Below are 25,351 nucleotides of genomic sequence, written 5' to 3'. Positions count from 1 at the left end.
TAGCTGCCTTGCACGCGTAGCTGGTCTCAGCTGAATGGTGCAATGAACCTGCAATCCTCCTAAGGTGTAGAAGGAGCCTCAAGGCCCTGCTACATGCTCAAATAAAAGCGGGGCAGAAACCCGCCACATTTCCAAGCGCTAACTTTGTAGCTGGTTGGCTCTTTGGCTAGCTGGGGAGCCCTCTAGCTGGGGCGATGACCACTTGGCGCATGTGGCTGGGCTGCCCTCCCTGCGCACTTCGCCAGCCGAGTGCGCCATGTATGTAACGTGTAACAGGGGCCACTTGGCAGGAGAGAGCAGAGACTCCCTTGGGGGGAGGTTCTGCTTTGAGCTGCACAGACGTGCCCTGCACCCCGCCCCGCTCCGGGAGTGCTGATCTTGGAGCAACGTCCCCTCAGGAGAGCGCGGGGCTTGCTGCCTGCCCTGCGGGGTCCCCCCACCCCCTCGGGGACACGTCCCTGCCCGCCGAGCCGAGCCGAGCCGAGGGGAAGGCGGCCCCGCCCCGCCCCGCCCCGCACAGGTGAGGGCGCGGGGCGCGGGGCCGGGCGGGCTCTGCACGGAGCTTGTGCCCGGAGGAGGCACCGGCACCAGCCTCAGCCTGCTGGGGGACGACGACCCAGGTCCGCCGGTCTTCCAGCAGCAAACGCTGCGGGGAGATTTTTTTGGGGGGGAAACTTGTTTTCGTATTCCAGGTCAGATTAGCCAAATCGGTTCTGAATCCTCTGGACCGAGCAGCACTCACTCCTTCAGTCACCGGACGTGGGGCTACACCTGGTAAGTATCCCCCACCCCAGACTTTGCAGCCTGGGGCTTCAGCTGCTCCCCAGTCCTTTGGGGGATTGAATCAATGATCTCTGCTTATAAACGGGGGGTGCAATTCCCTTCCCTTCCCACCCCTGGGTCAGCTCTGTCAGGCCGAGCTGTTCAGTGAGGGCCAGCGGACTTGCCGGTGGCCCCTCTGTCCCCCCGCCATGTATTTATTATTGACTTCTTAGCATCATCCTGCTTAACCTGTGGTTTGGGGAACTTTGGGGTGGCTGCTCCTCTGCGGAGAAATTTTGCAAGTAACGTAATTAAGGAAAGGGGAAAGCGGCTGGCCTGACTGTCCCTAAAAGGGGTTGTTTTCCCTTCGCTCAGTTGGTTAGTGCATGGCATCAGAGGCTCTATCCCCTTTGGGACCCAAGACCTTTCCTGCCTCAGGCAGGGGGTTGGACTAAATGACGTCTTGACGTCCCTTCCAGCCCTACTTCTCTATAATTTCATGCATGACCACTTTCCCCGACTATTTTAGAGCTAAACAAAAGGACATATTTGTACTTGGATGCTTTGTAAACCCCCAAAGTCCGCACGCTGCTTCCCCTACTGAATTCAATGAGTTTCACTACTGACTACAATAGATGCCTTAAATTCTGCTCATGAGGCTTAATTTCTAGGGAAGTCTCCTCCCCAGACACTGGATAAAACACTCCTGAAGGAGGAGGAACCGGCTGCAGCCTTTTCATGACATTCAGGAGAAGGTCATGTTCCGTGTAAGCCTTCAGCTGAGGAGTGACTCACTCTTTCCTGGTTTAAAAAGTCTGTGGACCTTCTGTTCTTCATTGTAGCCTTTTCAGAGGTCCCAGAGAGAAGTGCATTTCACACAGTGCCCTTTGCTTCTCTCGCGCTGTTTGTGATCAAGAGCGAAGGGAAGGTCAAGAATCATGTCGGAGTTCTGGCTAATTTCTGCACCAGGAGATAAAGCCAATTTGCAGGCGTGGGAGCGGATAACCACAGTGACATCTAAGGCCAACCTATCCAGCAACAGCAAATTCGTTATCCCAGACCTAAAGGTAAAAGCAGAAAGGGAAGATGGGGGCTGGGTGATGCAGTGACCTGAAACAGGAAGACTGCTATGAGAGTATTCTAGGAGAAGCCTATGCAGGGAAGGCACTTCAGATTAATTTGAGAGTGAACCTTATGAGTTTGCCTGTACAGTGTGGCTTTAGGACATGTGTGCCAAGGCTGTGGCTAGCCAATTCAAATTGTGTGCCTGCTAGTTGATCTGTCTTACCAAGGATCTTCAGGGTAGTAGATCAGGACACACAATAGGATCACGTTATGCAAACGGAGTACTTAGGTTGATGAGAATGCAGGAGAGTGTCTGTAAGGCTCTTAATGAAGGAAAATGTCTCAGACCTGTTGCTGCTTAAGAAATGAGAAGTGACGTACCAGGGTGTACACATTCATGTAGGATAATAAGTAACATAACTAGAGAAATAAACAGGAGGAAGAATGTGTTTATGATTCTTAGTCTTCTTTCTTATTTTTCATCCTTATTTTTTTTAAAAGTGAGCTTTATTTTCATCCTGGTGAAAATCCAGAGCCACACCATGGAAGTCAATGGAGCTATACAAGAGTTAGTCAGTCCTTCAGGATGTTAGAGAGTGGAATATGCTCAGTACATGAAGGATCTGGACCTCGGAGCAGTGATTTTTTTTTCAACAAGGGTGTTGTGGCATGATTCATAAGAGAAACCCAGAGATTTAAAATAAGAATCCATAGTGTTAAAAAAAAAAAATTATGACCTGTTGTAGTCTTTTTATTATGAGGTCTTTTTAAAAGAAAAATTGCTCTATTATTTTTTTTCTATAGTCAAAAAAGCAAGTGAAAACCTAAGAGCTAGCAGTTTCTGAGTGCTTCAAGTCTAAGATCATTGAGAACCGCTGCTCTGAAGGGACTATTAACCAGCTACAAACAGACTTTTAGATTCGTGCGGATGTAATAAATGAGAATCTGGCCTTCTGGTTGTTAGACTGAATGTATCCTGGGAGCTATGGTATGCCATACTGTGTTTTAACATGGGCCTTTCAGACTGGAGAAGCTATCACAGGGTATGTGCACATGAACTAAATATGGATTTGTACCTTCAGCTTGCCTTCAGCTAGTGTAAGTCAGAGGAGCTCCTTTGGCTTCAAGGGAGGTACCCACTTACAACTTCTATTGGCTCTTTTACTTCTACTTTATATTTTGCTAATTACACTATGTAGAATTTGCTTTTTCCCCCCCAAACCATCTTTCCCTTTCGAGCCGTCCAAAAATTTATCTAAGCCTGCTAGGCCCATTCCTGTAGCCAGTGATGCATAAAGGGAGTCACAGGACTGGCACCAGGTCCAGTTTCTTAAGACTTCCCAGTCTAAATGACCAGGGGCCCCTGTATAGCTAGGTGCCCCAGGAGATGTAGCCTTCAGCATCGGTCTGGAGCAAGGACTGAATTTATGTCCCTGAAGATATCATGCTACAGCAAAATTGTTCAGCAGCTACAGCCCTTCTCTTTAGTATGACCCTGCACAGAATCCATTATGGCAATCAGAGACATGACTCTGAAAAATTCAGGAACAGACTGTGATATCACAAGCACAGGATTATGACTGTAGTGCCAGGTCATGCAAAAAGGAGAACTTGGCTTGGAGGATGTCCTTAGTGACATGCGCATTCTTCAGTAACAACAAAGAACACGGACAAAGCATTTGTGTACTTCAGCATGTCTGTTGTGATTGTGTTTCTTTTTCATGCTTCATACCACACAGTCTTTGATTAATTAATGATTAGGTGATGATCCAGGAACAGAAAATGAAAAGGAGGTCATCAGTGCCTGATTATGAGACTAATATGCATAGTCTTTCCTTTTATCAGACCAGACACTTTTTATTTCCAAACCTTAGAAAAGGAACTGCTGCTATTTTCCATTAAGAGAATTAAATTCTACCAGGTCTGTTGGCTTTATAATTGCTAATGAGAAGTCTATATTCTTAAAGAACAGGCTTGTGAACATTTAACTTATTTATGGTCTTTTGCCCAGGTGGGGACATTGGATGCTCTTGTTGGTCTCTCTGATGAGTTGGGAAAACTTGATAGCTTTGCTGAAAGGTAAAATAGATCTTATTTACTACACACAAATGAGAAACCGACATTGTTTTGACAGGGCACAGTGTCCTTGTGTTAACCTACCTCTGACTTTGTGTAAGTCTGGTCTAGAACTCAACTGAAGTGGGCAGGTTTGGTTTAACCCTTGTGTCTCTAGTCTAAACTACAAATAAAGAGCTGGAGTCTTCATTTCTTCAGTAAAAAACTAAATTAAGTCAGTGGCAAATCTGTTTGAATAACAGCAGGAGAGTAGGAGTGAGGCCACAGGCAGAGTTGTGCCCAGTTAGATTTGTTGTCATTGTTTTCTTTGTTTGAAATGTAACTCTGATGGGGGCAGCATTTCTGAACAGAAGTTCCTTCAGAGAAAATAGGATTATTTTTAATTTAAAATAAAAAACCCACAACAGGAATCCCAGTGAATGCAGCAAAGTTTTCAGAATGAAGGAAGACCAGAGTTTTCTTTATTTCAATTGTCCCCCATAAAGGATCTCCCCATAAGACTGTCCTTCCCATGTAAGAGGAGTCATCAGGATAAGTTTGAGTTCTCCTGTGCATAGGCCTCAACTTCCTGCAAGCCAGATCCCCAACCCCTTACTTGCTCCAGCAAGTAACACTGAGGCCTCTGGCAGACGTGACATTTAAGATGCAATTAACCTGTTAATCATGCCTTAAAGAGTAAGTTGGCCACACGTTCAGGTAATTGGTGGTGCAATAAAATAGGAAATGAACCGTAAAATGTGTAACATTTTTGTGGCTGGTTTCCATCATGCCTTAAATTGAGGGTGTGGTAGGGTGGATTGTACTGGGGTCTCCAACTGGCCATGGTGCAGTCCCTACCGGCTGGCAATCAGCAAATTGTCAGGCACCCAGTTTTCAACTTGCCAATGCAGGGCCAACCATACCAGACTCCCCCTGCACTGGCAATAAGGTGTGATTTCGGTCTGATCCCCAGTCCCAGAATCTTGCCATGCATGGGTTGCATAGTAGAAAGCACAGTTGTTGTGATTGGGGATCATATCCCAGCACTCCTTCAAATGAATGTCTGTCAGCTGCCTTACTTGCATAAGTATGTGTGGTGATTTCACTGGGACCCTACTCTAGGATCACTCTTAGAGTCTGATCCTTTGCTGGATGCCACCTCTGTGCACAGAAGTCTGCATAGGGGAAAGAACAGAATGGAAATAGATGTTACAAGAAGTTCTGCAGCACAGGGCAAGACTTCATGTGCTGAGCCAGCCTGACATTCTCCTAGGTGCTCTTTGTTCCTCTGTTTGACAACACTTATTGTTTATAGTTACGGTGCTGGCAGCACAAGCACATGTTGGCTATATCCCTCTTCACAAGTTTCCTAAGGCTGACTGACTTGGTACCTGTGGGGATTCTATCCAGCAGTTGGACCTGAGTGCACAATTTCCACTGTAAATTATAGGAGCTGCTTGCAAATATACTAGTCTGCCAAAGCAGGATCAAACCCCTAAGAGCAGGGGTGTTAGACTCATCTGGCCCAGGGGTTGGACTAGATGACCTCCATAAGTCATCTAGTCCAACCCTTTGCCAAAGTCATGATCATCCTTACCCAAACTATCCTATTGGATAAAGATTTATCGCTTAGGAAAGGGTTTAAAAAATAAAACAAAAAAACCTACCTGTTTTCTACTATGTAACTAGTCCCTAAAGTGTTTGTTTATTTGAGAGCTGACTTTGTGCTCCAAGGGTTAATATAACACACACGCATGCCACAGTTGAACTAAATAATGTACAGAAGGTTATTAGCAACAAGCTATGCAAATGAATGCAGCAACTGCATTCCTGTTCCACGGAAACAGCTACTTGCTGACCTGCCCGTAGCTAAATGCAAGACGGGCTGGTGAAGTTAGGTAGTACAAACCTGTCTGCACTGCCTCTCACTAGGACAGCAGAGAAAGGGTGAGAGTTTTCAGGATCTGTTGTTTCCCCATACTTTTATTACTTATTTACACAGGTAGACAGTGTTTTTCCAGGTGGCTGAGAGGCAGTTTGGGCTTTCTGAAGATTTCTGACTCTTCATTCCCAATTTATATCCTTACAAAGAGCTTCAGCAGCATTTTGGCTCTGTAGACCACTCTGCGAGGTCAGAGCCTGCAAGGTGTTCAGCACCTTATCTCCACTGATTTCAGTGGGTGTTGAGAGAGCTCAGCCTCTGCCAAAACTGTTACCTGACCTTGATCCCTTCACCTCACCCCCACCTCCCTCCTCACACTGTGGTTATCCTTCTGCATGTGAATGGGAGGGCCCCGCAGCTCACTTCCCAGTACCACAGCCCTAGCTCTTCCATTAGGATACTGTGGGCCTGCCTACCTAACTGCTGGTAATGTGTAGGTATGGCTTTGCCTACACGTTTAGCAACAGGTCTTTTTCTGTGGGTGTGGATATTACAGCCACTTTCACATGCAGCGCACTTACTTCTTTCAACCTTGTGGTATCTTTTAAGGAGACTATTTTACAAACCTATAGCTCATTGGTTCTTATTCCTATTACTCTATGGACACATCTAAATATTGCCTTACAGCAATGTTGTTACAGCGCTGTGCTTTAGTATTTCCTTTTGAAAGTACTAAAGCATGGCACAGTAACTGCCCGTACTGTGCCCTACATGCAGCGCACAGTTATTTTTAATAGCTACTTTGCCATAGCAGCATGCTATAATGGGGGGTGTGTGCCACTAAGGCAGAGTAGCTGCTGGACACATGTAGATACCCATGGACACTATGTCCCTGTAGAACAGTGGTTTCCAACATTTTTTTTCTGAGACCCACTTCTGGGAGTGGAGTGCAACAGTGGCCTGAGGGAGCTCCTGGCATGGGGTGCTCATCTTTTGTGTGCGGCGCCGCCGACATTGCCCCCGCGACCATTTGCATCGCGACCTGGGGTTGGGAACATCGCTACTGTAGAGCGTCACTACGGCGACGTAGCATCACGTGTAGGTGCATCCGATATCTCACACCGCAGCCATTACCGCAGTATGAGTCCTCAACAATCTGAGGGGTGGGGTTAGTATCCCCATTTCACAGATGTAGAGATGAGGAGCAAACAGGCCTAAGGCCCAGATCATAGAATCAGAAAATTAGGATCGGAAGGGACTTCAGGAGGTCATCTCATCCAGCATTTATCAACTCCTGGGTCACGACCCAAAAGTGGGTCACAAGAATATATGAAAGAATCACAAGCAAACTTTAAAAATGGATTGCTTTTTAAAGGAGAAAAACATGGGAAACCATGGCTTTTCCCTTGCAGGCTGGCACAGTTACACACATTAATTTCAACCAGTTTTTCTAGGATTATTTGCTAAATCTTCTTTGACCATCCTTGAAATGTTGCACTTAAATCTGTGTGGATGTAAGTGTTTTTGAGGATGTTACATATGCACAGCAAGCTAATTCCTAATATTGTGGAAGTCAATAGCCACATTCCCATGGAGAAGTGCTGTGGCCTGGAGTGTATTACTGAATTCAGCGTGTATAAAATAAGCAGTGTAGTCAAGTAACGTGCTATCAGTCTATTATTATTGTTTTTAATTACAAATTAAAGGGCCTTGCTTCACAAGTGTTTTGTTTGTGTAGCTCTCTATTAAGGAAAATATTTTAATCTTCACTTAGAGTCTCACCACTAACCCAGCTTTTTCTTTCACTTCTAAGCATAATAAAGAAAATTGCACAGTATATAGGAGATGTTATGGAGGACTCCAAAGATAAAGTCCAGGAAAATCTTCTGGCCAGTGGAGGTAGGTGCTATGTACAGACACTTTCTGTCTTCACTGTGGACAAGCAGGCCTGAGACACCTCCATTTCGGAAGGGCTAACCCTCACTGATACTGGTTTAGAAAAAACAGCTCTAGGGCCTAAGCCTGCTTGCACCAAAGTTTGCAGAACCTTCTTGCAGTTGTCACTTCCACCAGCTCCCTTCATTGTCCAACACCAATTTTTCATTTTGGGAAAGCGCTATTCTTAGATGAGAATAGGGAGAACGGAGGTGTTGTGATCCCTATTCCAGCAGGACTGGAACACTGCACTTCTCTATTATTTCTATTACTTATATAACCTGGAAGTTGGCCTGGAGGGGACCTCCAGAAGTCATAGAGTCCATCCCCCTGCCTTAGGCAGGATCATCCCTATCCAAACCATCCTCTACAATCCATAATCTAAACTCTTAGAGAAACTACCATCAACCTTGACAACAGAAGACATAACACCCTAACCTGCCCCATGTGAAGCGGGGGGACCACGGCAGCCAATGTCCTGCTTCTATAAAGTTTGTTAAAATATAGTCAAGAGACCCCAGGAAGAGGGCCAGGCCTCCTCCTACAGAGGAAGCTCAAATTTCAACTGGCCAAATGATGTGAGTCAAGCAGTTTCTCCAGAGTGAGGGGACAGAATGCCAGGCTTCCCTTTTATTTTCTTCAATGAAATGTGGGTGAGCATCTTGCTCAAAATACTCAGACGCATGGCAATACCAGAGTGCCACACAGTTACAAATAGTTCACTGATACACAGTAGCTCTACTTCAGTGGTAATGTAATTAGGTACCTGCTTATCCATATTCTAAAACTGGTAGTTGGAATTAAATACATATTCTTCAGGCTCCTATTTTTTTAGATTGACAGCAGCCATTAGTACTTCAAGTGTTTTTAATTATCAAAATACTTACAGAGTAAATGATTAATCCTCTGTGCACCTTTGTAAAGAATGTTCACATTTGACAGAAGGAGAAAGTAAAGTTACATATCATGCCAAGATCTCACAAGGACTCTGTCAGAAATGGAATTAAGATTTAGGAGCTTCTGACACAGTCCTCCTTTCCAGTAGAATATTTTTCTTTCATTTTAGGGGTCTGGGAAATACAGAGCAAAGCCAAGTAACGTGTGTGCTATCACAGGTTTTTAGCCCTTACATAGCAGAGGAACATTTAGTAGTTGAACACTATATATAGGTCCCATATTCCCCATCCACATCTCCCTCCACTCCCTCCAACTCACACGCAAGCAGTTTGTAAACAGTCAAAAGACAGTGTTTACTTCCAAACTCTGTAAGTACATGGTGGAGTTTTCTCCTTTTCATGTAAAAAGATCTGCATTTGATGAGTGGGAATTTTAATAATCCTATTTATTATGTTTCAGGGTTGAAGGATAAAATGAAATGTCTAAAGAGTATGTTGAGTACTGACGGTTGCTGTGTTTTTTGCAAGCATGCATTTGTGCTTGGTAGAGCTAGAGATGCATCTTGGTCTGGTTGTAGAGATACAGTGATCAGGTTACGATGATTTCTCAAGTAACAACCTCGTAGCTTGATCACAATATCCCTATGACTTAGATAACAACATATTTAACCCTTTTTTCTCCCTTCTTTTTTGCCTTTTCCCATTTCCCTTCACTTCTAATAGCTCTGCATGCAAACAAAAGGATGCAGGAATTACTTGGCTATGCAATGTACTACCAATACTTATGTTTCAATAATCAAGGTAGTTCAGGTAAATATGAACCAAGGGTATGAAAGTTTCAGCCTTTCAAAGACTATTGTATCCTACGAGATGGAATCCTTTCAGTCCACTTCGTAGAACCATAGGTTCTAGGTTGGAAGGGACCTCAGGAGGTCATCTAGCTCACCCCCCTGCTCAAAACAGAGCCATCCCCAACTAGATCATCCCAGCCAGGAATCCTTGAGTTATCCTAACACACTACAGTGTCTTGTTTTAAAGACAGCAGCTAACCAAGTTTCAGAACACCGAATATCCTTACCTCCAATTTACAGCTGAAAATAGAATTTGCCAAGGTGATAAGATATAAGTACCTGCCTCCTACTTTCATTTTTCAGACAACCAGCCCATATTAGGCAAAATTCACTTTTCAGTTACACTCATGCAAGCTCACTGATCTCAGCTGAGTCATGTGTGACAGAGGGCCATCCAACTTGGTGATGATGAAATGCAGGAACAGGATACCTGTTTAGCTTGATGTGTGTGTGTGTGTGTGTGTGTGGGATCAAGATGGAATACCATGAAACAGCCACAGTAGCTGCTTAGTTGGGCTCACATGGGATGCGTCTTTTATAAGAAGCAAAAGTATATGTCTGTCTGACTGGGAATACAGCACAACAGCTGGAAGCTTAATTCCTGCAGCAGAACCCTACCAACTACACAGGCCTTGAAACTTTCCTAGAGCATTTAGGCCAAGTTTTATTTTCAGTTTAATGGCAGTGTTAATCCAAGGTGACTCCAACTCTGAATTCAGTTAAGTTACCTCGGCTTTATAAAATAGTCTCTGTAGCACAGTTAGTTCAAAATGAATATAGACAATAAGGGATAAGTCAGGGGTGGAAATACATGAGCATTCTGCAGAATTGAACAGTGTGTAAGGAAAACATTTAAAATACAGCCAAGTAAGTAATTCGTGACTAACTGCCACTCTAGAAGTTTCTGTGCTTCAGACCTCCCTTCCCTGCCAAACAAATCAACGCATGGCAGCATGGCTTCTATGCACTTTCACACAGATAGGGTCTTTTTTCAAATGTTCATATGGCTGCCAACACAATAGGGACCCTCTATACGGCCTAACTTGGAGGGGCAGCCAACCCATCACATGGCATGCCTGTCACAAGTAACACAGGTAGCCTCTGTGTATAGCATGCAGCAGAGGGGGCAGGGAGCAGAAAGCAGAGCAGCAGATGAGGCAGGAAAAGGGGATCCAAGTGGCACTCAGGGAGGGTACTTTGTGGCATGCGTACCAAAAAGGTTGGCCCCCACTGAGCTAACTGATGCCATGGAGCGTTAACGTAATGCAAATAGTTGTAATTGCTAGCAGCAATTTCCTCAAGTGTGTTCATTCTTTGAATTAAAAAGATCCCCCTAGATCAAGTCCTTGCCTCTGGATTAATTATGAGGACTGTTCTGCCAACATCTGGTACTCAACAGAGAAGGTTGAGCTGTGCTGGGTAGTCGGGCACACTGCGCTGAGTCAAGGCTTTTGCAGTAGAGAAGAACCTCAAACAAGAGCTTTACAGATGCTCTAATGCTTTGAAGCTCAGGAATGAGCAGTATGTGGCCTATTAACTCCACCACAGTTGGATTAATTGGCTGGGTGCTGCATTTTCAGTTTAGTTCTTGCAAGAGAGTCGCACAAAGAAAAGGCATACAGATGGACTGACTGAATTGCCTCAGTGCTAGAGCTCCAGCAAGGGATTTGGGGAATAGTACCTCCCTGTATTGTCAAGCCAGGTTCCAAATCAGCAACTATACCACCTTCAGTTGTGCACAACTGCTCAGTACTTACATTTTGCCTGGATTAGTGTGAATAAAATAAAAAGACATATATATGGATAGGATCAACTCTAAGTTAGAGCAAATGCTTCTGAAGACATGTGTAGGATTTCCAAGTTCTAGCTGTAATAGAGGAGAGGTTAAATGCCATATGATCAAAGTAGTTACATAAAAATTATTAGCAGTTCACACACAGAGCATACCAATGCCTACCAGTGTTTACCTCTTTCTTCTTACAAACAACATCAGGCTGAAGAAGGATAAAACTAGGACTCCTTAACAGATTCCTTATTCAGCTGCTTAAGCCCTCCCATCTTTCCCCCAACCATCCTGGGAGCCATTTGGGGCACAGAAAACCTTGAATCAGAGTCCATCTTTCAATTAGTTACACTTGCTTCAAAATGACTTATAAGTTAGTTACCATAACAAGATGTTCCATAGGACCTTTCTTTCACTTGCTGTGGAATCCATTAAGCAAAAAAAAATCACCCTCTCCACAGCATATGAATGTAGCCCACAAGCTACAACACCCAGATCAGCAGTTACTCAGGAAGGCAGCTCAGTCTGTGAGTGTGTTTACTTCCTCCTGTGGATGAAATGGCAGAAGTAAGTGTTTGGAGGTGTTTGAATGTGAATTGGTGACTAAGCTAAGGCTTAGAAAGACCTCCCTAAAGAGCAGCACAAGAGAGTTAGGCATTGGAGACTTAGGGGTGGCCTTGCCAGCAGATCAGAGAATACAGAAAGAAGCTAGTGTTAATATTCACTTACAGGTAAAGTGAGGTAAGAGCTCAGAAGCAGAAACTACCTGAACCCAATATACTGAGTGTCCTGGATCTCTCTGTCTGGTGACAGGGGTCGGCAAAGTCTGCTTAGAAAAGCTATCTTCCATGCTTGTTCATTAGCAGTCTCCACATCTCCTTAGCGGCACGCAGCGCTACGTTGTGTTGAAGTATGCCTTGCCTGATCATTAAATGTAGGTAGGGTACATCCTCTGTAATAAACCTCACTTTTCTCAATGCATCGGGGGAAATAAATACTAAAGGGACATGGGTAGATATCTTACTTCCCCAACAGAGGGACACATCTTCTTCAATTTCCTTCCAAGTTTTAGGCTGATTTTAGTAGATTCAGTCAAATCAGAGGGTTTTCACTGTCCAGGGAAAAGGAGTATATGAAAATCTAATCTCCACATCTCCAGCCCAGCTATGGCTTTCCTTCATGGCTTATTTTACTTTCTCTCCAAGGTTTAACTTCACTCGATCCAATTTCTCCCTCTGGGCCATACCTTCCTCTCTGAGCTCCCTTTCTTATGCTCACAGGAGTCTCCACATTATTTTGAGGAGCACCCTACCCCAGCTGAGCCAAAGCCTCCTTGCACTCAAAGCTCCTACTCAATCTTGGATTTTAACCATGCAACAGCTCCCTATTCCACCCAAAAACACTGCTATATTTTTTTTATCTCCCAACACCTTTCTCCTCAGGCCTCTTCCCAACCATGTCCCAATTCTTTCCAAAACTTCCAGTACAACAAGTCAAAGGGGGCCTTATATAGTCTTGCACCTTTTCCCAGTAGACCTTGTGGTGAGCTGTAGTCACATGATATTTCCATGGAACTACATGTCCGAGAAAGCCAAACTTGGAGTTTGGTCCCATGTCTATCCTTAAAAGACCTGCTCATTGACATCTGTGGGAATGCAGTGTACCTTCACACAGTGCATGGAATTTGTGTGCTCCTCACAAGCTTCATGCCTGCCAGTTCTAGCCTGCTGCAGAGGTCAGCCCGGTCCCAGAGCCCGCTGTACTCATGGCATAGTTCTAGGTGCTTTTTCACCACCTCGGTGCTGTAAGATGTTCTAGTGGTGGCTCCTGTGCTTAGGTCCATCTGCTCACTCTCTGCACAATGCTGCTGCAGCTGTGCAAGGGCTGGGGAGGCGGTCTCCCTCCAAGGTCTCTCCAACATTGTCTTCCACCTGCCTCAGTGCAGGATCTTACTGATTCTTACTCACTCATAGAGACAGGGCAGGATTTTGTCCCGTTTCCGTTGTGGTGGCTTTTCATATTGGTTTATCTGGCCTCTCCTATCTTTTGTCTTATGTGGGAATAGAAGGGACATGCACTCCAGTGCTCTCTACCTCTTGTGATGTGGTTTCTCTTGATAAGTGACCAGGCATTCTTTCTTGTATTTGCAGATACAAGATTTTCCACACACAGGAAATTTAATAAGGTAAACTGACTCTTCCCTGGGGTGAGAGAAGTCAAAGGAAAGGATAGCAGCAGACTGGAGAGTGGATTTAATGTCACAAGAGGGGGCAGGAACTGTAACTTGTTGCTACAGCAATAGGGCAACTTTTCATTACAGATCTCACACATTATATAGTGCATTTGCCAGTGCATTGAAAGGACTAGTCAGAGTGGTTTTACATCCTGATGCCCAGGGCAGCCCTGATGGTACCAGACAGGAAACAAAACTGTTTCATAACCAGTGCGTCTTGATAAGTCTCAGTTTGCTCACTAGAAGTCAGTTTCTTCCACATCACGAGAATCAGCAGTGGCTACCATTACTGACTTGCAGTGTGACTCATGTGTTAGGAGGGGAAGTGGGGGAGAGGCTGCATGCGTAACAATTTGTCCTGAATTTCTAACTTTGGAAACTGTGATTGATGTATCCTTTTGTAGAAACATTATACAGCTTTATTTCTATTAGCTGAGTGTAGGCTTGCGATGAGTACACTTAGAAAGGCAAATCAAGAGCCCCTTGCTTAATTTTGAATTAGCTGTTATTTAGATATGACTAGGCAGGAATTTGAGTCAGAAATGAGTAACTATGTGATCTGCATCATTAGTAAACTGGATCAAATTCTTCTCTCAGTGACCCTGGACATTGCAGTTTCATTGACTCCAGTCAGTACCCCAGTGATAACTCTTGCTGACATGATTATAAACTTGAGTCATTCTGTAATTTAATGATCAGCACTAAGGTTGGTTAATCAACATATTCTTATCCTATTGTGTATGTTTTGGGCCAGAAAATGGACAAGTAATTTAACAGTGGCTAATTTGTTAAGAACAATTTGCTTTAATGAGACTTGAATAGTAATGCAAGATGGGCTGGCTCAGCAAAAAATCTAACAAAACATGAGGGTCTATCTCTGAACCTTTCCCGGGTTTGGGAAGTCCAGATCTGGATCAGAACTCTGGGGCCATTCAGGCCTGGGATTCTGGTTTGCATCTATCTCCATTGTTAAGTGTCTAGATTGCAAGTGAAGAATAGCTCTAAACTTTCAGCATATTTCTCAACCTTTCTATTTATGTCCTTTCAGTTGACCTAATTAGTTATCTGACGCGGTTTGAATGGGACATGGCCAAATATCCCATTAAGCAGCCATTGAAGAATATTGCCGAAGCATTAACAAAGGTAACTCATCTTCACAAATGTCTTAAAAGGCATCCAAATGGGGAGTATTATCCTTTCCTGGTTTTTGAGAGTGGTGCCAAGTTGTGAGTCTTTCCTCATCAAAGGCAAAGCTCCCATTGACTCTAATGTGAATAGGAGTCAGAACCAAAGGCAAACCTTATATAATGAAACAGTTTAGTTCTTTCAAAATTAAAGATTGGTGGTATATGATGAAACCTAGTCATGTTATTGGAAGTTGCCAACATAACTTAATAGATTTGCCTAGAACATTTTGATATAGTTCTTCTGCACGATAACATTTTGCTCTTAATATATATTAACATATTATTCTCCATGTGAAAACTGTTGTATTGCTTCCTTTAGTATCTTTGTTTTTACAGTAATCCAAAATACATTGAAAGTTGGCTGAATTAATTACCCTGTAGCACTGGAGCTACAAGCTAACAGAAGTAGGGCCTAACTGCTATTCAAAGAACTATAGTCCCCAAGGCAACATAAGCTAATCCTTGTCGGAGCCTCTGGACCAGTGACTCAATGTTTTTAATTTCAGGGCCCCCCTCCATAATGTTTCTGAACTGAGCAGCACCCCAATTGGGAATGACTGTTGTGTTGTCTCAGCTTATCCCAATAGTTCTCTGTCGGGGTGCTGCCACTGCTGTTGGTGCCAGGTGAAAGTGGCCTGAGCACCTTGTGCATGGCCAGACTGGGAAGGGCCGTGGCAGAAATTGCACTTTTGTTTCCATTAGGGTTATCTTATAGTAAGCCTAACACAGGCAGGAGAGCCTGGTCATGCCACAGCCCTTCCCAGTCCTGCCCCCGACACTCCTCCTAAAAGTAGAGGTGTGCAGGACAGAGATGCCATGTAGGGTCAGTGGCAGAAGCAGGGGGCACTGGCAGGAGCAGGAGGCAGTGCTGGAGGCGGGAAGGAGGAACGGAGCACCATGTGCTGGCTGCAGCCGCACCAGGAACAGCCCCGCTGAAAGCTGCGTGCACTGGCCTGGGCCGGGCTGTGGGCATTGGTGGGAGTGCAGTGCAGTGCAGGCTGCCGGGGCAGCTGTGGACTGTATCACCCAGATAAGCTCTGCTGCACATGCCCCCTGCCTCCTCCCCACCCTCCTTCCCTCACCCCTGGTGTGCTCCCAAGACCTAGGACATTTATAGACATGCTCTTGGGGGCAATGGGGTGGGCGGCGCTTTAATTAGTGAGCCGCAGTAATTAAAAGCCCCCCGGGTGTCACATGCGTCAGTGTTCCCACACTGACAAAATGGTGGTGGGGCACTCTGAACTAAAGCTTGTTCGATGAGATTTAGTTCAAAGTGCCCCACCCCCATTTTTCAGTGCGGGGACACTGATACATGTAATGCTGAAGGCCGCTGGGGCATATTAATTTCTGTGCTGCAGCAGACACAATTAATCGAGTCTGCTCCAAAACACTGGATTTACAGTGCATCAGAGCGGCCTCCCTGCATGTGTATAAGTGCCCCTAAGTGCCCAGGCACCTCCCCCCAACATACATACACCCCACACTTTCCCAAGAGGGCAGGGACTGCAGGGAGTGGCCTGGGCCCTGGCCCCACGCTGTCACTGCCCTACGACCCGGCCCCATCATCCTGGCCTCGCCTGCCCCTCCTGCTCCTGAACACTGCACCCTGCCCACCTGCAGCCCCATAGGGAGTTTTGGTGAGTTGTCGCTCATCAAAACTCCCCATGTGGTCTTTGGGCTCAAATAACTGCCCACCCCTGCTTTAAATCATAGTCATTTTAAACCAGATTCTCCACTCCTTGCAGCTGCCTGCCTCTGTTTCCTGTGTTATCACTACATCCCTGTACAACAGGTCATTTGAGAGCCAGCTCCCTTTTCATTATAAATGATAAGATGGAGTTTGAGAAATGCCCATAAATTTGGACAGGGACAATGTGTTGGGGCTGCATGTGGGTACCTGTATACCCCCTGAGCATGGCAGTGCACCCCCGGCAAAAAATGTCGGTGGTGTCTGCGGGCGGTCCACAATCCCTGCTGGCAGTGGCTGCGGGTGATCGCTAACCCTTGGTTGGTATTGCTGCCCTGCCCCCCCCCCCCCCCGCTGACAGTGGCTGCAGGAGCTCCCCCGCTTACTGCTGCCAGGCTCCAGCCACTCTCACCGCCACCGTGCCCCCCCCCCAGCTGCCGGGGGCACGTGCCATTCATGAGTTTGGATCAGTTCTAAAATGGCTTCACAAATACGAATATTGTTGTGGAGTGGTGAGAATAGCATCTAGAGCTGTCTCCCTGTGAATCTGACATGGGGAGTGCTAAAGAGGCAGTGCCTTCAGGCTGGAATTTTGCCTAGTTCAGTTATACATCCTCCAAGCAGTGTCATCTTCTGCTCCACTGAAATCAATGGGACCTTTGCCACTGGTGTCAGTGAATGCAGGGTCAGGCCTCTAGGAAGCAATATTGATGGACCTCAGAAGGGGTCACATCTAGTCCTTTTTGGCTTGAGGGACCACATAAGTACCTAACACCTTCAATAGAAGAGGGCAGGGAGATAGGAAGGAATGGAAACAGTGTGCTTTGTTGACAGGCACTTTTCCTACAATTATTTCCTTAAATTCAGCAAGACCTGCCTCTTTACAAGGGCAGCATCCTTCAGCAACATGCATGCAACCTCATAACTCTTATTTCTCTTGCCTTGATAAAAGACTGCATTGGAAACATGACCAGACTTTTTCCCACCTAACAAAATCAGCCTAAAGTGCAGCTCCTTGCATTTTTCTGTTTATGCTACAATACCGCTAGCTTTGCAAATGAAAACAGCCTGTTTACTTCAGTTGCATTTTTGCTTTTATGTTTAGCAAATCACACAGATAGAGACAGACCTGAAGTCCCGAGCAGAAGTCTACAACAACATTAAAGGGAACTTGCAAAACCTGGAGAAAAGGACTGTGTATGTACAGAACGTGGTTGTCAGTATGTCAAGTGCTTGTGCTTTTTTTGGCATGTATCCCACTAGCCTGATTTTCAGATGTGCTGCTCATCCACCAGTACAGCTAAATTCTGTAAGATGTGTTCACATCCACAAAATCAGGCCAGTGGGACTCCTCTCTTTTCTGAGGCTAAAGTTCCTAATGCTGCATTATAAAAGCTGCACCACAAAATTGTTTGGTAACATCAGGACCAAATGTCACTGTGTTTGTTCTGAACTGATCCTACAGAATTAGAAGGTATACATGGAAAAGATCAACTGAGCCAGCCACTGCAGCCCTATACAACCCTGGGCTGTTTCCTACAGTAGTGCTGAATTCAGTCTGGCTTACAAGTACCAAGCAATAGGTGACTCTTATATAGCTGTCTGCATCTCATGAATTTCCAGCTTGTATTTTGCCAATTCCTCGTGTCCTCCCTTTACTCCTAGTTCTACTCCCTCTAACTTTATTACATATTGCTACTTCTCTCTTTACTTATTTGTGCTCTTTAATCATGCCAGGCCTCCTATATGTGCGCATTTTTTGTAGAACTGGGTGAAATTTTTAATGACATTCTCCAGAAATGCAGCTTGAGTCATCCAGAACAATTTAGGTCTGGACTCACAGAGCAGTTTCATCTGACAAAATACTGGTATGTTGTGGTGCCACCACTGTCCCCACCTTTAGCCAGTAGCAGTGTAGTTAGGGCATTCACTTATGGCATGGGAGATTCAGGTTTAACTTACCAGAAGAGCGCTTGGTGCCTGAGGCAGAGGACACCCATTGTTGGCTCAGTAGTTAGGACATGGTCCAGATGAATTGGCCTCTTCCCAGATCCCTGACACCCCCCTCCTGCCCGACCTCATGGGAAATTGAAGGCAATGAAGTAATATGGCAGAAACAGTCCTTCCATAGGTACTAAATAAGGCATAGAGAACATCTGAAGGATTTAATAAAAGCCTTAAAACTACCCACCACTAACCCAGCAATTATGCAGGTCCTTCTTTAAAACTTTCCTTTTGATTTGGCACCGGTCAGTAATTAAGTCACTGATATGCTCTGACTGCTGCACCTGCTTGTTATCCCTATCCCATCTGTCTGAATCCATCTGCTCTCTCTCATCTTGCATGCGGAATGTAAGCTTGGTCACCTGGGGATCATCTTTTGTTCACACAGCAACTAGCAGTGAAGTCCTGGTCCATGATGGGGTTTCTTAGACACAGCAGTAATGCAAATAACAATAAACAGTAAAAGCCCCTAACCATATGGCATGTGCTGACAGCAGAGTCCTGGCCCTTTTGTGCATAGGCTTGCATACACTCAAAAGTTGTAGTGTTTTAAGTGTACTTTGTCTAAGAGGCACAACACTGGATAGTTATGCCAATATAGTATATCCTCATATGGGAAGGGGAATAAATTGTCCTAGTGCAAGGCAGCTAGGTGCCTATAGAACTGAGCCCACCCTGGATTTAACTATTTAATTAAAACAAACAAGCAACCTCCTTACTTTTCTACCTTCTTAGACATCGCCTATCTGGAGGCCTTCAGTGTATAACAGTATTGAGCGATTCTGTATGCTATTGAGCTGCAGTCACCTATGTACGTTTCCACTAATGATTCTTTCTTTACTTTGGTCTAGGGGAAATCTGTTGACGCGTACATTAGCTGATATTGTGCATAAAGATGACTTTGTGCTGAATTCTGAATACCTCATCACCCTTGTCGTCGTAGTTCCAAAGTAAGCTAGTCAGGTGTAAGTGCGTGGTTGCGCCATGGGCTGAGGAAGGCAAACAGTCATCCAACTTCTGGATTCAGATTTTTGGTTTGGATCTCTGCCCACTATATCAGGGAAATACACCAGCAAGGGGTTAACATTTCAGAGGGAGGAGGATTGTTGAATCTAAAGACTATATTAGCCCATGAATAAATTAAAGTTAGAAACAGTCTTTTAATTTCCAGCCACCAGAGAAGTGAGATTTGGAAGCAATTTCCTCAATGGGAGCAGTTAAAAGCTCATTAAATTTTACTTTAGGAGGAGCCTGATGGGTCTATGAAAGGGATTATATGATTATAGTCACCTGCAACTTCAGGGAATAGGACTCCAGGTTGTAGGAAATCCCTCACAATTCTAAAATCACATAGGAATGTATCTGCTTGGCGCACAGGATGACAGCATCACTCAAGATTGGTAAATGTTTGAGTTATCTCACATAGCCCACAAAACCTTGGTTATCTCTTCATATTTAATGTTTTCTGTCCATGACAGACATCTGATGGAAAAGCTATTTTTAGGGAAGTCTTTATGAGTAAAAATATTTTTATTGTATTTCTGGCTTGTGCATGGTTTTGCATCTCTCTCTCTGCCCGATGGGGAATTTTTTTTTTAAATCATGACTCCCAAGTAGACAGGGCTGAAAAAGTGAGGGACAAAAAAATTAGATTAAGAAATAGCATAAATGTCTAGAAATGACCTGCAACAGCCTTGTGTACAGAATGGTGTAAATGTTTAGTCTGTTACCTCAGGTCTTTCCAGGGTTAGAAGAAAAAGTGTTAGCTCCCACTGGAAATCTAGGAACCATCTCCTCCCTGCTCCCAGTAAAGTAGGCCTGGAAGGGACCTCATGAGCCTCCTGGTTAAGACAGGATTATCCCCAACTAAACCATCCCAGCTGAGTGTCTGTCTAACCTGCTCTGGGCAATTTCCAGGGATGGAGACTTCATAACCTCACTAGGTAGCCTGTTCCAAAGCTTGACTGCTTTCATAGTTAGAAAGTTCCTCCTAATCTCCAACTAAATTTTTTTCTGCTGTAGTTTTGAGGTCAGTGCTCCTAGTTCTGTCCCCTACAGACACAAATAAACGTATATTGCATCATCTTCATAATCGCCCTTCAGGTTCTTGACTTATTGAATCTCCCCTCAGTCTTCTCTTCTCCAGCCAGATAACCATAGATTTTTCAGTGTAAGTCACTTTTCCCAGATCTCATGATGGCTCTTGCTTCTTGATTTTTGGGGGACAGAATATCAGATTTTAAAGTTAGGTTTGGCTTTACCTTAGAAAAACAAACCTCAAAGCTGGGCTGACCTTGACAAAGGAGGAATTTGGGATGAGGGTGCAAAGGGAACTCCGCTTTTGAGGAGAATGAGAAAACCTGGCAGGCAGGTTGATCACAATTGCTCAAGGACCCGGAGTGTTTGCGTAAAGTCCTGGGGAGTGCTGTGGCCACAAGCACCGGGGGGGGGGAGAAGGAGGAGAGAAGATGGTCATCACAGACTCCCCTATATAAAAATCTGTCTTTTCAGCGACTTGATGTGTTTTGTTGTGTATTGTCCAAAAGGTCAAACTACGCACAGTGGCAGAAAACGTATGAATCCCTGTCTGATATGGTGGTGCCTCGATCCACAAAGTGAGTGAAGTTCCTGAGCTAGCTACCCTGTTTACTCCAAGGATCTCTGTGCTGTTTTCATCTTAATCCTTGGGTTGTGGGAAGGGAAGTTTACATACAGCCCTTCTGTTATGTATATTTCCAATCTGGTCAGTTCCATTGTTTCTACTTCAATCCCTGATTAAAGGTGCTCAGTGGTGGGAAAAAGCAGAAGAATGGAAAAGCTTAAAAAAAAAAAACCAAACAAACAACGATTTCCAATAATCTTGCCTTCCCCTTTGAATGTCAGTGATTTAGTTATTTTATGACAACACCTACCACACAAATATCAAACCATTTCCTTTGCCTGCTAACAGTGTGAAGAGAGGAGCATGTTATAATCATCTAGGTCAAGTTCACTCTTTTACAGCCAAATATCAGATGTTGTGCTGGTATCTTCCCCCCCATTTTTCCCATAATAGGTTAAATGAACTTTAAAACTATGCCTTATAAAAGCAAAGCCAACTTAACACTTGCCCTTTTGCACTTACCAGGAAGGAAATACCCCAGTGGGTAGTCAGCAGCAGAGAAGTGTGGATCACGGTGGGAAGGGATGGCTAACCAAGGAACCAGATAAGACCTAGGGATAATATCAACTGGAAAACCAGGGGATGAGTCACTTGTGGGAGCTGGAGAAAGCTGAGGAGGCAGGGAATGCTTGCTGCTGTCTCAGAATAAATGGACAGAAAGAAAGAGGAATGGAGTAAAAACAGGACAGTGAAAGAAAAACAGAAAGAAAGAACACAGCCTTCAACCAACCCTGCTTCCTAGATGGGTTGAGGTATAGAAGGGCTCACATCCTTCTCCAGGTGCCATCAATGAAAATTTGGCCTCCAATTGCAGTTGCTGCAGTAGGAGGCTGTAAAAGAGTTCATGGGATCACTTAAGTTCTGCAAATGAGAAAGAAAACAAAAGCAGGGGTAATGAAAGCACAGGGCATTCTCCGTGCTGGGTTGCAGTAGTGCGTTTCCTTTCTGCAGATTGATCGCTGAGGATGCAGAAGGAGGACTCTTCACTGTGACCTTGTTTAGAAAAGTGATGGATGATTTCAAAGCCAACGCTAGAGAAAACAGGTATTGCATCTGCAGGGTGACTGGGGCGGGGAAAAGGACATTGGGACCTCCTGTCCTCCAGGAAGCAAAAATTAAGGACAATTGTGATTTTTGCATTCTGCTAAATACACAAACTGCTTATTTCTAATGCTGCTGTTGGCCCTCAGTCAAGGGAGCAGGAAAAGGTGACTCTACATTAGCCAGCAGCATCCATACTACAGAGACAGGGAAAGCTCAACACACTCCTAGAGTGGCCCAGCATCTGCCTACAACTGTGGTTCTGGAATTGCCCTTTCTGCCTACCTAGAGCAGCACATCTAGGATTCCTGCAACAGCAATGCAACTCCACCTTGCCTCAGCACCATTCAACACAGTACATGTTACATAGTTGGCAATTCAAGAATGAATGCCAATCGTGCTAGAACAGGGGCGGGCAAAATACAGCTGAATCCAGTCTAAGGGATTCTATCCAGCCCTTGGCAGATTCTTGGGCCCCACCTGACACAGCTGTGGGGGCAGCCTGAGCCATGGCACATGTGGCTGGTCCAGCTACCCCTAGGTGCGGGGGGCAGGTAGAATAGTGCTGCAGGCAGGTGGGGAGTAGCATTCAGGAACAGGACAGATGGCAGGCAGAGGTGGGACCGGGATCATGGAGTGAGGACAGAGTGGAGCTAGGACCCAAGGCAGAGCCACGACCCGCTCCCCCGCACATCCCTGCCTGCGGAACCAGCGCCTGTCACAGGGACATGGGACTGGATTGCAGCTCTGCCCCGTGCCCTGGCCCTTTGCTGTCATCACCTCACAATCTTGGCCCACCTGCTGCTCCCCATATGCCTACAGGCCCAACCCATCCACCCAGCTAAGAGCGCACTGCCCATAGGGGTTCTGGGCTTGTCTCCATGGAAGTCCTGCCCACCCACCCACCCACTCTTTCTGGCACCCCCAGATAGGATCAAAGCCCCTCTGCTGCACCAGGTCAGTACCCCTAGCCCATAACAGCTCACCAAAATGCCTTAAGTGGCCCTCCAGCCCAAATTGCCAACCCCAGTGCTAGAAGCAGAACAAATGAAATGTTAATTCACTGGGATACAGCCAAGCTATAGCCAATGCAATATAATCTGTTTTAAGGTTCATAGTTCGAGAATTTTATTTTGATGAGAGAGAACTGAAATGTGAAAAGGAAGAAGTGATGAAATTAGCTTCTGACAAGAAACAACAATATGTAAGTAATTTATCAATACAATATGCATTGACATGGGTTTTATAATAATCACCACCACCACATGTCCAGTACCCCTCTGAGGTATGGAAGTATCTCCATTATACACAGGACAAAACAGAGACTTGCCCAAGCTCTAACAGTATGGCATATAAGACAAATCACAGCAAGGTTACCCACATCCCATATTGGTGGGATCTTTCCTACTCTGTGAGATTGCAGTCACTAGTGTGCCTGGTTCACCCTTAGTACCATCATCACTATTTTCAAAACAAGAAATGAAATAAACATAATGTTATTTCCATAGGGTCCACTATTGCGCTGGCTGAAAGTGAACTTCAGTGAAGCATTTGTGGCTTGGATTCACATAAAAGCCTTAAGAGTTTTTGTTGAATCTGTTCTGAGGTAAGTGAATAAATGTACAAAACAGATCACTAGAAGTCAAAATGCAATTTACTTCCATTCAGTATTTTCTGCTCATCTCAAGGGAGAACTATCACTTCACAGAGTTGGCTCTAGCAATTTAGATGTGCATAGGGAAAATGCAGACAGTAGCAAAGAAAAACAGTTGATGCTTGACAATGATGGAAGTTAAGCAAGGGCATTTCCAAGGGAGGGTAAAATGAAGCATGCAGTATTGGGAAGAGAAGTCTACTTTCAGCTTCAGAAGTAAAAGGGTAATTTGCTGATGAGGGAGGCAGGACAAGTGAAATACAGGACTCACTGATGGAGAGGGGTGAGCTGGTGGAAATAGGTCAACACAAGATTAGAAAGGTAGGAGAAAAAGTTCATGGAGAGATATGCAGCCAATACCCCACCCGCAGAGCTTAAGTGTACTTTTGCTTATTTACAGGTATGGCCTACCAGTGAATTTCCAGGCAATGCTGCTGCAACCCAACAAGAAGTCTTCAAAACGTCTGAGAGATGTTCTAAATGCGGTCTTCAAACACCTGGATGAAGTAGCAGCAGCAAGTATCATGGATGTATGTCTTCAATCTACTACGGCATGAGATTACAGCCATTAGTTCTGAACAAAACTATGTCTGCTAGGCTTGTATTGCTTTCACCCAACAAGTGCTCAAGGTCTGAGGACCAAATTAAATGATACCTTGTGCTTCAGAGACTTAAGTCTTTGAGGCTAATGTCGGGACACAGTCCCACAGCTGCCTAAAAAAGCACCTTCCTCCACAGCATGTGGTGCTGGCCTTGGTCAAAGATGGGATACTGAACAAGATGAACCCCAGTTCAATCCACTATTGCATTTCCTGTGAATTAAGAGGCTTAGTTTCTCCCTAAACCTTTATGTTAAAAGCAAAAATTTGCAAAACATCCAAACCCAAACACATATCCTAATGAATAAGCACAGCATACAACCAGGGGGAGGGCAGGAAGGGCAAGATCAGTTGGGAACTGTAATTTAAAAAAAAAGTTACACTTTCTAAAATAGGAATGCATCCATAGTCAGAACCAAACATGACTTCATGAACATTAGAGCAAGTATAAGGAGTACACTGGATCTTTACTGAAAGAGGTAAAAAAATGCAATTGATCATATCTTGAAACAGCCCAATAGTTTGTCTCATTCTTAAATTACTTTATTTCTTTTTCAGCCTGGCATGGATATTCCTGGCTTACAGCTGAGCAATCAAGAATATTATCCCTATGTTTATTTCAAGATTGACCTCGGTCTTCTAGAGTACAGTTAAATCAATCAAACCAAGCTTGATTTACTCATTAGCCAGTCCCCATTGTTTCAGTAAAGTGACTATATTTAAGTGACTGAGTCAAAAAACAAGTGACTGAGTCAAAAAACAATGCAGACACTTCATTTACTGGATAATTTTGTAAGAAATTCTTAATATGTAGCATAGTACTTTAAAATTGTCCAGCCATTCAGTTTTAGAATGTGTTCATTACTTAAGATGTTTCTTATGCTTGGGGTTAGAAAACATACTTCACAAGGAGGAAGTGTCATGGTTGTATTTATTTTTGTTAGTTACAAAGGAGGAAACATCATCTTTATGGAAATTTAAAATAAAGTTAAAGAGTTAAAAATAGCTTAGCAGTTACTGGATTAGCTAGTAATCTACAGTCATGATTTGTAACA

General features: G+C 44.6%; 1 protein-coding gene across 2 annotated transcripts; it reads left to right on the top strand.

Annotated features, from left to right (window-relative positions):
• The first annotated feature begins 551 nt into the window (after positions 1–551).
• On the top strand, positions 552–25,301 carry ATP6V1C2 (ATPase H+ transporting V1 subunit C2). 2 transcript variants are annotated; one of them, XM_006257922.4, is made up of 13 exons: positions 552–774; positions 1,605–1,829; positions 3,839–3,906; positions 7,578–7,663; positions 14,511–14,605; positions 17,442–17,533; positions 19,192–19,290; positions 20,887–20,955; positions 21,954–22,046; positions 23,154–23,247; positions 23,552–23,649; positions 24,098–24,227; positions 24,855–25,301. In XM_006257922.4, the coding sequence occupies exons 2-13, from the start codon at positions 1,701–1,703 to the stop codon at positions 24,948–24,950; spliced, it is 1,149 nt and encodes a 382-aa protein (XP_006257984.1). In that variant the 5' UTR covers positions 552–774; positions 1,605–1,700; the 3' UTR covers positions 24,951–25,301. The 2 variants fall into 2 exon arrangements, with proteins under 2 accessions (XP_006257984.1, XP_059585619.1); XM_059729636.1 differs by having other exon boundaries at positions 1,434–1,829.
• Positions 25,302–25,351: the final 50 nt, after the last annotated feature.

The sequence above is a fragment of the Alligator mississippiensis genome, chromosome 1 (assembly GCF_030867095.1).
Source record: "Alligator mississippiensis isolate rAllMis1 chromosome 1, rAllMis1, whole genome shotgun sequence".
NCBI classification, from domain to species: Eukaryota; Metazoa; Chordata; order Crocodylia; family Alligatoridae; genus Alligator; species Alligator mississippiensis.
Note: the sequence above shows the minus strand (reverse complement) of the source record. Positions and strands in the feature narration are given on the sequence as shown.